At 46.0% G+C, this 13774-nt stretch overlaps 1 protein-coding gene across 2 annotated transcripts in view; it reads right to left on the minus strand.

Annotated features, from left to right (window-relative positions):
* ebf1a (EBF transcription factor 1a) overlaps window positions 1-13774 on the minus strand; it is a 54667-nt gene that overhangs the window by 22878 nt on the left and 18015 nt on the right. For both annotated transcript variants that reach the window (XM_063876773.1, XM_063876774.1), the window contains exons 7-8: window positions 1317-1398; window positions 620-761 (exon numbers count right to left, since the gene is read on the minus strand). In XM_063876773.1, coding sequence (XP_063732843.1) covers window positions 620-761; window positions 1317-1398 — 224 coding nt within the window. The remainder of the gene's footprint in view (window positions 1-619; window positions 762-1316; window positions 1399-13774) is intronic.

The raw sequence follows: 13774 nt of genomic DNA on the forward strand, positions 1-13774 counted from the left end.
TTATTCAATGTCTGGGAAATCGAAATGAGAAAATAACTGGATTAGGGACTTGGGAATCAGTGCTGGCTCCTAAATCATGTGCACATGTCATTATGAAGTATTAAAGGTTTGGGTCTGACTGTGCAAGCGGGGGTGTGTATGTGTGTGCATGGGCTTTTTTGAAAACCTGAGGGATGGGGAGTGATGGAGGGCTGGAGGATAAAAGCAGGTCTCCGAGGAAATAAAGCCAGTGTTGGCTTTAAGCAGAACAGACCTCATAAGACACATAGTGCTTATGCGAGGCAGAGTAGAAGGCCCAGAGGCAGAGACCTGGGGGGAGCAAGCCACAAGGGAGAGACGAGAGACTCACTAGCTACCACTCTCTCTTAGCCCGAGCTAGAAACCCTACAAGGGAGGAAAGTGAGAATCCTGGAGGAAGCAGGAGAGAGATAAGAAAGCAGGTTTGAGAGGGATAGAGCACAGACAGAAGAGGGGTTGAGTGCGGAGCCAGACGAGGGGGAAGGGGTGAGGGAGCGAGGGGGTGAGGGAGGGAGGGGAGTTGAACGAAAAAGAAAGAAAGTGAGGAAGACAAAGAAAGCTCGGTGAGAGGGCCTGGGTGTTTTGCTTCTGCTTTTAATACCGTGTTCCAGGTAGGACGGAGTCCCTTCCGAGGGGTCCAGTCTTCGGGCCCGGCGTCCGTGTTTGGAGTTGTTGTGCACAAACATGTTGTCGGACACGGCCAGGACGTGACCCTCCACGCTCACTGTAGTCGACACAACCACCTGAGAAAGCAAAAGATTGATGGAAACATTAAAGCTACATTAAAACCCTCATATTGGTGAATTGGTGATTTGATGAACATGGACACAAAGGCAGGAGTAGTGTTTCTGGCCACCTGGTGAATTTAGTCCTTACACTTCTGCTCTCCTCCTGAAGGGAATATTTGGCTCTTTTGCTGTGAAATACTTCACTATGTTTGTCAGCTAGCTTTGGCTCTTTAGTGCTGGTCAGGTAGCATACGGTGAGCTTTTAGAGCTTTTGAATGACTGTGAGAGCTTTAAGAGTAAAGCAAAAGAATAAAGTTGGTTGCCAGTAACTAAACAGAAAAAAGGATGTTGTTAATTTTTTATGAGGATTCTATTTCTCGTATTGTAATATTGGTGCTCTCTGGATTCATCCCTGGGATGAATTGTGTTTATGTGAGAGGCCCTGTGAATGCTTGAACTGGGAGGTTATGCTGTTGCCATTTTGGATTGTTTTCAAAAAAACCTTTGTGAAAGACAGCGGTGTGTAGCTGTACATCATATACTGGATACACATAGGAAGTTGAGTCTCACCTGAAAACGCCTCATGTCTCGAGGATTCCCTGCATTCTTCAGGCAGTTCTGGTTACACTTCAGGAAGAACTTGAGGAAGAACCTGAATATGCCAAGAAAAAGAGAGAAACAAATGTGTGAGCGAGAGAGAAGTTGTCTGTCACTGGAAGTACAGTATGAGCTACTTCAATAAAACACAAGGTACAAATAAAACTAATAAAACAGCGGTGGCAGAGGCAGCTCACACACTGTCCCACCGTCATCCATCATTTGTTTATGACAAAGGGTGTTTGCAATGTAAAAACAGCTACGGGATATTGAGTAAGATGCTACCTTGTATATCCATCTCGGAGCTGCTGTCACAGCTCGCCATAAACTCACTGGGGCAGGCGCACCCCCCCCCCCCCCCCCCCCAACCCCAGCTGCGGAGGTTATGCTGTAGCTACTATGCAGCACAGTGTTGCCATTCCTGCCTCTCTCAATCTCAGTGTGAGAGACCACATCAACAGCACCTGCCATGCATTATTAATAGGCTGAGATGGCAAGTATGGCTACCCACATCAATACTTAATGAGGGAGGGAGGGAGGGGGGAGGGAGGGTCGTAGGGGGGGAATGGGCGGGGGAACCGGAGGCCTGAAAAGCAGAAAAAGGGGACGGCTGACAATTTTATTCCCCAGCCCCACCCCGAGGCTTAAAGCCTGACAACTTCTTCTTTCACTGAAACTACAGAAGTGTACGTCTAACTCTCCCTTCTGAACTGTCTGTCTCTCTGAGAGGGAAAAAAATGATATCAAATGAACCGCGAATATAAACAGCGCCGTGTACAAATAAACAGGAACCCTCAAAAGGGGGAAAATAAAACTACAACATTTCCCGGTCCCCTCCTCCTCCTCCTCCCTTTGAGGTAGCTCAAAGAAGTGCTGACAGCTGAAACTGCTTACAATACAGATCTCCAGCAGCCAGAGAGAGAATCAGTCCTTTGCTCAGCTTTTCTTTCATATGTCTTATTTTCTACCCTCTGTTCATTTGTTATGGCTAAGATTCTGCACTGGGCAGCGCGTTTGGAGCCAACTGCCTTAGATATAATCATGCACGAGCAAACGCATCACACACACACAAAAAAAAGACATGTCAAGAGAAACAGAGTAAGCAGCAGCGTGGCTTGGACAATTGCTTCATGTAGAAGAGGGGGGGGGGGGGGAAGTGGAAAAACAAGAGAGCAGAGAAGATAAATGGACAGACCACAGTTCTGTCTCATTTCAAGGGCCAGCCTACTGCTGCGCACATTACAAGCATCTGATGTAACACAAGAACTCGTGAATTTATCCCTGACAACTTTTAAATGCATGACAGCTGGTTAGTGGTAGACTCTCTTCTTCAAGTGAGGAAGAAAAAGCCTCTTATGATGTGAATAACAAACTGTCTTTCTCTGCGGCGCGCTTTTGTTTTTTTCTTTGTTTGTGTTCTGATTTATGATATCTCTGGCTCAAGAGGCTAAATCTGAATGAGAGAAGGGAGAGAGGAAAAACAGGGAGTGAAGTAGAAAGCGAGAGGAGGAAAAGTGATAGAAAGATAGACAGACAGACGGACGAGGTGGAGAGTACGTCAAATCCGAAAGGAGAGACAGACCACCCTCCTGTATATTTTAGAAGCTGTAGGCCAATACCTCAATAATTCATGAAGCACAGAGATGGAGGCTTTTTTTTCCACAGCGGCTGTTAGACCCCACAGGCTGAGGGTCTCCCAACTTTCTTATCTCCTCGAGGTCAGAGAGCAGCCTCTCAGACAGCTGTGGACCCCATCCACTTGTCCAACATACTCCACCTAACTCACTGCGCCTTCTGTTTTATTCATTGACTCCACTCTTTCCGCCAACTGTCCTCCTCTGAGGTATTCAGGATGGACGGATGATGGATAAGTGGGTAGAGGAAAGTCGGGGTCACCACAGTCAGAGGTGACAAAATCAGGGGGTTAGATATTAGAGTTTGGGTCGGAGAGAGAAGTGAGACTCGACTCGATATATTGAGTGCGAAAAAGTCAGCATGCCTAATTCGCTTAGCCATATGTCAGCGAGTCCCCCTCGATCTCCTGCACGCGGGAATCATCTGATTCATTATTTACACGACTTAAGGTGTCTGGAGTCAGCCGCACGGAAACATTACAAAACTGCAGCATGTTGATTCCTCTGTGCTCCAGAGCAGGGGGACTGGAATCACCACATTTACATGGATCAACAGAGTGTGGGAGTATGGGGAGGGAGGGGTGTGGATGAAGAGCAGTGCGATGCAATTGCAAAGAGATTACCATAAGGATTTATGGATAATCTGATTGACAGCTGACCAGTAAATATGGACAGATATCTGAGGATAGTCTGTAATTCCCTCTTTTGCTCAGCTCAGTTCTCTATTATTCCTCACTTTTTAATCAATGAAAAAAGTGCATTGAAGGATTGTAGCTCTGTTAGTCATGTTGACTTTAAAATCCCTTTTTTTCAGACGGACCCCCATAACCTTATCCAATAAATTCCTCCTTAACGACACCATCCGCTATTCCAAATGAGTTAATTTAAACAGATTTTAAAGTTGATGAATCTTATATGTATTTGGATTTGTTGCCAAACTCATGTTCTATCAATTGCCATTAAGAAACAACCTCCCATATCATTATTGCTGTATCAACATTAAGGACACCAAGGTAATCTCTGGAAATTTGAACAATAAAAGAACCGAAAAAAAGGATTACATGGGTTGTATTTTTTACGAGGATTCTGTATTTTTAAACACCCAATACTTAGGCCTACCTAAAATTCGAGTGGAAATGTAGACAAAGCTGGGGAACAGCATATTAATATGTAGTGAGATAAAATGAGAATTGATTTAGTTCAATTGTATCTCATCTTAAAACATAAAGTTTCAGTAGGTTTATGGAATATTTTGTCTCCTGCATGCATTGTTGTTTTGACCATTGCTTCTCTACCTTGTTTGTAATTGAGGCTCTCGCTGGTTTCTAGCTGTTTTACTGTGCAGGCTCCACAGCTACAAATATTACCACGGCAAATTGCTGCGCCGGCCCGGATTAAATGAAATTAAACCATTTTGCTCTCACGTAATTACCCCCAAATCCAGGAATGGCTGTGGAAGTGAATTTGTGTAAATAACTGCTTGGCCTCTTGAAGCCTCGTGGCGTAAATTTGTAGCAGGGAAAAAAAGGAACGAATAAACACATACAGCCGGTCGCCGTAGTAATTTAATGATCTCCCACTTTCATCATATCATAACGGGCATTATTTGTCACATTGGAGCAATTAAACACAAAATCACCCTCTGCCCATAAAAAACAAAACAAGGAAAGCAATTATAACACAACTTTTAAGTAATCCCTGCAGCATCTAAATATTATTACTGTGGTGATAAAGATTGTCTAAGCGATTAGCTAACAGCAAGGAAGCCTCCGAGGGACAATTCTGTTATATTTTCTAATAATTTTCCTACATTAGCAACAAATGAGGTAAAGAGTTGTTTTCCTTGTCAAATTCAACACAGATAACTTCTGAACTGTGCAGTTTTATCTTCCCAAGTACTTCTACTTTATTCATCTTCTCAGCCTTTTGTTACACGTTGTGCTGTATATCTTTGTGCCTCATTTCTTTATCCTTGCCCCGCCTTTCTGTTGTTTTGTTCTGATGTCGATGCGCTGTAAAAATGGCTGTGGGTGATGCCATAACTCAGCCTTCTCCCTCTCCCTCCATCCATCTCTGCCTCACAGATCATCTCCAGAAGAAAAGCACTGTGTCTGCCTCCTAATATGCTTCATGAGGTGTGTAATTCACTGTGCTCCGGAGGGGAGCCATTTGTCTCGGGGGTTAACTAAGTGACACAACAGCACTTCCCCACCCCTGTTTCCACCGTGGGACATGTTGAACTAATCTAGGCAGGTAGAGGAACGGAAGACCCCGTACTACGGCAATTAAACATCACGATTTGTTCAGGAAATCCATCCTAATGAAGTCAGAGGCAAGATCAAATTAAGTGTAAATATTTGTAGGTAAATATAATGTTACAGCGGAAGAGAAAGAAGTGAAAAATAGGTGACTGAAATTAAAGTGAAGTCTGGCGCTCTCAGAGCACCAAATATCTTCTTCAAGTCCTGTTTTGTGTATTTTCTTTACCTCCCCTTGTGTGTTTCACTTCTCTTTCTTTTCTCTGCAACTCTTTCCTTCGCTCTTTCCGCTATGCATCACTGACACTTCAGCCAAGAGCCTGACTGGCTTGTTTTCGTGGTGACCTGTCTCCCTGCCTGCAGTATATGTTTAAGCGTGGAGGCACGCACGCACACACATACACACACTAATTTAGGGAGATTTATGAGGGGGGCCTTGCACCAGGAGCCATGCAGGCTGACCCCAGGGGTGTATAGGGGCACTGGGTGGGGGAGGGGGCCTGGCTCCACAGGGGGGGACATTAATAATCCAGAACCAGGTCTGTCTCTGGGCCTGGCCCTCAGCCTCTGACACCAGGCTGTAACAGGCTGCAGTGGCCCAGTTTACTTGTAGACATATCCAGTTCAACATGCCGTACTAATATCAGACACAAAGATTGACTAAAAAAGACAAAACATAAAAGAAAAAACATGCAGGAACACATACTGAACAACCACAAACGTGGGTAGATCATCACACATCCACACACCGCTCGATTCCTTTGGAGTGCTACTCCTCAAAGTAGCAGCGAGCACCTCTATATTGCCCTCATGTCTATCTTAAGTGTCATGATTTATTCAAATAGAACATCTCACTGTGCTGAAAAATTCATTTCCAGCTCACTCCGTGCATCGCCCCATCCTCATCCACGTCTCTATCTGTTCATGTCATGTCAGCTGAATTTGCTCCGTTGTTAAATATTTCTTAGAACAAATGGACCCTGGAGGAGGGAGACGATGGGTCATGGAGGATCGGCGCTGTGCCTTCGCCACTGAGGGACAGTGCCACTTGGGAGGGATCACTCCTCGCTTCCCCTGGAGCCAGAGCTTCAGTCCCAGCTTGGGGACAGAAGTCCCAGAGACACTTAACCGATTGTGTTTCATCCATTTCATCCGAAAAAGGATCATTCAAAATTCAACTGAGAAATGATGCGGGGAGCATTGAAAGACGGGCACTGAGATCTCTGCTGCTCGTAGGAATGTGGGAAAAACGAGTGCTGGTGTTGAACAACTTGTAGCCTGATACCATCGCTACCTGTGGCCTGGCTTTACACCAGATCACCTGGGAGGGGGGGGGGGGGGAACGCAACTAAATAAACATCTCTGCATGCGTGTGTGTATCAAGGCCATGATGAATAAGAGGCTGTCTTGGTGATGGACAAGCTTGGCAGGCAGTGCTGATTGAAACACTTCCTCTGTCGGAGCCTGGCCCATTAATCTGATGGAGACAGAGACAAAGAGAGAGAGAGAGAGGGGGAGAAAAGCTCCAGGCCCCCAGACCACGAGAGTAATGAAGGGTCCTGGTCCCTCTCACCTCAGCGCTGTCCTGCCATGCTGGGACACTCTGCTACCCTGTCCAGCCCGAGCCCTGCCCTCGTGGGACTGACCGGTGAATAATGGCCCTGTCATCAGCCCTGGTAGACGCCGCCACACAGCCGAAGGGTGTGTGTGACCGCATGTGTGTGTGTGACCGCGTGCTTATGCCTCCGCCTGTGTGCCTCCCCGCACAGTCATTTAGCCTAACTGTTCTCTTCTCCACCTTAGCTGAAGACTGATGTATTCATATTGAATTGTGTTGATTTAAGCACATGTTAAACTTAATGCATAATGCAGCGACTATATATAGCTTGATAAAGAGCATTGTGTCAACCCGGGACCGGCCCCATACATTGTGGGGATGAATGTGCCGCTTGCGAAAGTTCTTTCTTTTTGTTCCATTTAAGCACCGTATTAAATCATAACTATGACTGTGACTGTGCACAGGCTCAAGGTTATGTGTCTAAATGCAGCAGGATCAGAAATCAGAAACTTAATTAGTGTGCCGTGTATGTTCCTGGGTGAAAAGTTGTCCCCTCCGATGGGTCTTGAGGGAGGAATATGGAGCCAGAGAGTGGGAGAGGACAGAGAGAGTGTGTGTGACGGAGGGAGATTGATACTGAACAGAGACGTGTGCTTTGGCTGGTGTGAGTGAGTGTGTGTGTGTGTGTGTGTGTGTGTGTGTGTGTGTGTGTGTGTGTGTGTGTGTGTGTGTGTGTGTGTGTGTGTGTGTGTGTGTGTGTGTGTGTGTGTGGACATGTGCACATGTGTGTTTTGGCCTTGCATCCCTCAGTGTTTATCAAACATATTACAGCTCCTTCTAGATTCCTCACCTGCACACCCCAAGCCTGCTACATATGGCCCACCAATCACAAAATAAGGATTCATGCATATATTAGCATAGCTAATGGCCTACCCTCTCCATTTAATATGCAAATTTTCTGAAACATTACTGAATGCCGTCTGTTCTAAATGAATAAATTTGAATCGCAATTAGAATAATCCTTTATAATTAATGAAAACTGTCAATTTTGGTTCATAAGTAATTTGATTAAAGTGGTGATGGGACACTTATGAAGTTCATCGGGCTGCGAGGGGTGTGAACACACACTCACATGCATGCAAACACACACGTTGCATGACAACCAACAGCAGGTCCAGGGCTGCAATATTGATGAAGATGATTAATAAACTTATGAAAGTGGTTGTCACACATGCCAGATCTTCTTTTTTTTTGTTCTTTCTAAACCCAACACAACTTGTTTCCACTCCTTTACCGCTGTGGCGAAACAACAGATCAATCACGCCTTTCTGCCACCTGACAGAGAGGGAAAAGTGAGGGAGTGATTGAAAAGGTTCCCTGGCCTCGTGGTGCTGTGTCAGTGGCCTGTCTGTCCGGTGGGAGACACTGATGGACTGTCGAGGCGGAAAGACACACACACACATGCAGAGTCCTTACAGGGAGTTGAAGCGTTTCCTAGCTGTTCCTCACAAGTGGAACGAGCACTGCTACTGTTTTATCAGTGTATAATAACACATTATGAAGAGCATATTGTTGATAAATAGTGCGGTCAGTCAGTAACCAACCTCCTCTTCTTCACTATTATCTCTCTCACGCTGTGCTATGCTGCCACTGAAGCGTATAATGGCGTCACTTAAATTAGGGTCACTCAACTGTGGGAAATTGTTAGGAAAATGTGCGCTGCATGTGTACCTCTGTACGATATTTATATGCTGGTGTTTGCGCATCAACTGGAACATGAGTGTGTGTACGTGAGTGCGTTTGCATGGCTTCAACCCAATAATAATGGTCCAGATAGTGTAGAGCCTCGCAGACTAATTAGCCATATCACTGAGAAAATAGCAGCCTGCTAATTAATGGGTATTATGGCATTTCAGAAGTCACTGCTCTAATTGGGAGGGAACTGAGCCTCGCATTTCCATACTGCAGTAATACCGGCTTTATCCGCCCGTCTATCTGTCTGTCTGTCTGTCTGCCCACTTGGCATGCTTGCTTTTAAAACACAATCCTCTACATGCATGCGGGGAAAATAATTATCCTGCTCACATTTTCAAAAACAATGTATACATAAATACAAGGCTCATTTTTCCCACATAAAAAGGGAAGTACTTTATCCACAAAGGGAGGAAGAATCATGGCACAAAATATTTGTGTAACCTCTGACCCATTATGTTATATATTTACTCAGATTAAATATATTTTTATTGCTTTTAGAGAATACAACGCCTGATGCCAAGTGAATTGGTGAGTAATATAATCCGTCTGAATAATTCTCTGCATCATTTTGTATGTGTGTGTCTCTCTCCGATGCACATGCATATCCCCTATAGATTCCTCTTAACCATATCAGACGGTGGGACAATCAAAATAGATTTGCATTCAAATGCCACATGCTCGGTATCAAATATCAAATCAAGCCCGAGTCAGTGAGACAGACAGACCTCCTCCCTGCTTCCTCCACTTCCCCTCCTTCCTCCACCCAGGGTCCCAGGGACTCCCATTCTCCCCCGGACGAGCTCTATCGAGGAGTGACAGGCTGTGGCCAGAGCTTGATTGACAGCCTGTTGATGCTTCTCTTTCCAGGACACACACACACACACACATACACACACACACACACACACACACACACACACACACACACACACACACACACACACACACACACACACACACACACACACACACACAAACACACACACACACACACAAACACAAACACACACACAAACACACACACACACACACGCCTCCACTACCTCCCTGTGTTCGTGCACTGGCCTGGGTGTCTGTGATAGCCCCTGGGCTAGTGCCCCGCAGGCTGCACAGCACTATACATACAAATCACAGTGTGTCAGCCTTGTGAATGGGCCCATTTTGACTTTGTCCTTGTAAAGTCAGCCCCCCCCCCTTGAAGCAGGCTGGATCTGTATCCTGCCTCTTTTTTTTTTTTTTGTAACTTTCCCTCTCAATCTTATATGCACACTGAGGCAGATAAATGATGAAATTTACACAAAGGGACAAGTAGTTTGAGTGTGTACACACATACACACAAACGCGCAGAGACACAAGCAGGAAAAAATGTCAGATTTAAATGCAGTGCTTATGGGCAGCACCTCACAGGAGCAGGGTATAAATACATCAACAACAACACACACATAGACGGTCCACACACACCCTAACAGCCAAATCCCGAGGCCTAATCTCACACACTCAGCTAGTACACCTGGTTAATGTTAAGAGGGCAGTTATAGTCAATTACATTCCCATATAACGCATAAACCTCCACCCCGCCTGTGCCGGGAGAGTAATTGAAAACAGGCGCAGAACGCACTGGGGTCCAGACAAAAAGTCAACTTCCCACCCCTGACTTTCCCATTCACTACATGTGCCGTCTTCCCATTCCATATTCTGGAGTCCTGGGGGCAAATGTACGGGGGAGGAAGGGGCGGGCTGCCATTTGGATATAAGTCAGAGAAAGAGCAGGAGGATATGGAGTCATATGAGGTACTGGAGAGGGAGACAAAAGAAATGGGGAGGTGGTGAAGGCATTGTCTCCCAGGTGAGGTCCAGTTAGGGTCGGGTGCTGGGGGTGTCGGACTGGTGGTGGAGCTCCATGTGGGTGGGGTGGGGGAGTTTAGGGGGGACAGCGGTTGTAAGTAGGAGTTTGAGACTGACAGCTGACATTACCCTGCGTCATGGCTGGAGGGACAGAGGGACAGAGGGCGCGATGGTTATCCAAGCAGAGAAATGTCAACGTCCAGACACCGCTGTGACACACACACACACACACACACACACACACACACACACACACACACACACACACACACACACACACACACACACACACACACCCACACACACACACAAATCCAGGACAAAGGAGTCTGGAGTCTTTGAGAGCGAAAAAGGCTGGCTACAGTTGGCAGAGATGAAGAGATTACATCCTCTCCATTTAAAAAGGGAGGCGATGAGAATAAAAGAGACAAAGCAGAAGAAAAGGCAAGGAGTCACTGACTATACTACTGCGAGTCAACAACCTTGCATTTATTCATATCGTCTGCTTTCTAAACATCAGCTTCCATCCTGTCGTGGAGCTCTTTCTCCGCATTTGTCCCTTTCCAATCTGCTGCTTTCATTAAAGCCTAACCCAATTTTGGCAAAGCTTATAAAATGTCCATATTGCTGCTCATTCGACCCCATTGATTTAGTGTTTGGTTAAATATTCACGACTGTGGATGCAATTAACATGCTGTTAATGAATAATTGATCGCATCTTAAGCGGCCATAAAACTCATGCATATTAATTATTGAAACAGGAAATATGAAAAAAACAACAACCTTCCTTGTTTTGCCTCAATCAACCTTCTTTCGTTTTGTTCCTTTAGCCAGGAAATGTTGAGGGTATTCGAGGGGGAAAAGTGTAGCTGGTGAATGTGTGTGTATGGAGAGGAGACAGGAGGCAGAGAGTGCGGTGAACGCTATGCAAATGGCTCCCATAAACACCGCTTTAACAGCCCTTATATGCATTTAAGCAGCCTTTTGAGTACATCCATTTAGCTCGTACATACATCTCTGCAGTGTGGGTACAGCTCGGTGTGTTTCAAGGTTTTATTTGTCATATGCACAGCAGATACAGCGTATATGTTGGCAATGAAAATCTTATGTCGCGTGCTCCTCCAACAACTCAACATACATGGTGCAAAAGATAAATAAAATAGTGAAAAAGAGAGAAGAATATTTACAATATTAACAATACAGATTTGAGGATGTGAAATATATACATATGTGGAATACATTGAAAGTATTTAAATACTTTACACTGTTGAATGAGGAGGTATGGACAGATGCATATATTATGTATAACAGATGTGTATGGCAGATATGTATAATATATAGATATGTGTACTATAAACAGATATGTATGGCAGATGTGTATAATATATATGTATGTGTGTACTATAAACAGATGTGAGTAGACATTCACACAGCTCAGGAGTTCAGTAGTCTTATAGCCTGTGGTATAAAACTGTCTCTGAGTCTGGTGGTCTTGGTCCGGATGCTGCGGTACCGTCTGCCAGACGGCAGCAGACAGAACAGATTGTTGCTGGGGTGATGGGGGTCCTTTAATATCCTACCGGCCTTCTTCCTACACCGCTGGGTGTAGAGGTCCTCCATGGATGGCAACTCCGTCCTGGTGATGTGCTGAGCAGTTTTCACCACCCTCTGTAGAGTCTTACGGTTGAGGGCGGTGCAACTGCCATACCAGGCGGTGATGCAGCCAGTCAGGATACTCTCGATGGTGCACCTGTAGAAGTTGCAGAGTATCCTGGAGTCCATGTTGAACTTCCGCAGCCTGCGGAGGAAGAAGAGCCGCTGTCGAGCCGTCTTGGATATGACCCTGGTGTGATGTGTCCATGTCAGGTCCTCACTGATGTTAACCCCGAGGAACCTGAAGCTGCTGACTCTCTCCACAGGAGTCCCGTCGATGGTGATGGGTGTGTGTGCTTCTCTCTGCCTCTTCCTGTAGTCCACAATCAGCTCCTTTGTTTTGCTGACGTTGAGATGGAGGTTGTTGTCCTGGCACCAAGATGTCAGGGCTCTGACCTCCTCTCTGTACGCCGTCTCGTCGCCGTCTGTGATCAGGCCGATGACGGTCGTGTCGTCAGCAAACTTGATGATGGTGTTGGAGCTGTGTGTGGCCACGCAGTCGTGCGTGAACAGGGAGTAGAGGAGAGGGCTGAGCACACAACCCTGAGGGGCTCCGGTGTTGAGGGTCAAGGTGGAGGATGTGATGTTCCCCATCCGCACTGCCTGGGATCTGCCCGTCAGGAAGCTCATGATCGTGTGACGGGGAGTACAGTGCGTGTGAGTGTTGTGTTGACAGCCTCATGTGACAGAGGTAGGAGCTGCCTGTTTTGAGAGGCAAGTGTTTACCAGGAGCAAACACAACAAAAACAAATCTAGCTTACATGAGGGGGCTTGTCAGCGCGAGGCTGGAGATCAGTCAGCCAACAATGAGCTTTCCTCTCCCACCGCGTGTCTGCTGGTGTACGGTTATAGGCTGGTGTCACCCCTGGCACCTCCCTGGGCCCGGGTGAATTAAGAACAATGGTGCGGAGAGGGAGGAGGGAGCTGGAGTTAGCCTTGATTGTGCCTTGCATTAAAGCTGCAATGCACCTGTGGTCAGGTGAAAATTCCACTTCCTTCCTCGTGTGTATGTATGAGAGCAAAACTGTGTGTTTGTGGGGTTAAATTCATTATTCAAACACGCTGCACTCCTAAACCACTCTAAAATGTCTTGACATGAAAAATACATCCCAGAGGCAGCCACACACTTCAGGAAAACACCAATTTACATCATCGCTTGTTATTTATTTAGCACAGAAAAAGCTCTCGGAGGTGTGCGAGTGTGAGTGTGTGTGTGTGTGTGTATGTGTGTGTGTGTGTTACCCCCCTCTACCTCTCTCTCAAGCACCTAACTAACTATGTCGATGTTGGTGCCTTGGAGCTAAAAGTGACAAGCCGTCAATTGTGTTCCAATATTAACCCCCTCTCAATGTCTGGGTGCCCGTCTTCTTCTCTGTGATGTTGGCTTGATCAAAGAAGCGGCACTTTGGCAAAAATAAGCAGGTGAGATGGAGGACGCCATGCTGCTTACAGACTGCAGAACGACTGCATGATTCCCAGCAAAACACTGTCCCCCTTTTCCTTTCTTTGTCTGTTATCCTCTCTCATTATCTCTTTCTTTCTCTCTCTTGGAGAGGCAACATGAGGCGTTGGCGAATCATGATTCAGTATCCTCCTATATACAGTCAGGCGGTAAGTAGTAGTTCATGGAGTGTACAGTATACAATTTTATGGAGAGGCTATAGGCTCAAGCTTTTTATATGGAGAGGAGGACAGGCCTTGCCAACATTCCCCCCCTATGTTGTTCTT

The sequence above is a fragment of the Eleginops maclovinus genome, chromosome 23, assembly GCF_036324505.1.
Source record: "Eleginops maclovinus isolate JMC-PN-2008 ecotype Puerto Natales chromosome 23, JC_Emac_rtc_rv5, whole genome shotgun sequence".
In the NCBI taxonomy this organism is placed as follows: Eukaryota; Metazoa; Chordata; class Actinopteri; order Perciformes; family Eleginopidae; genus Eleginops; species Eleginops maclovinus.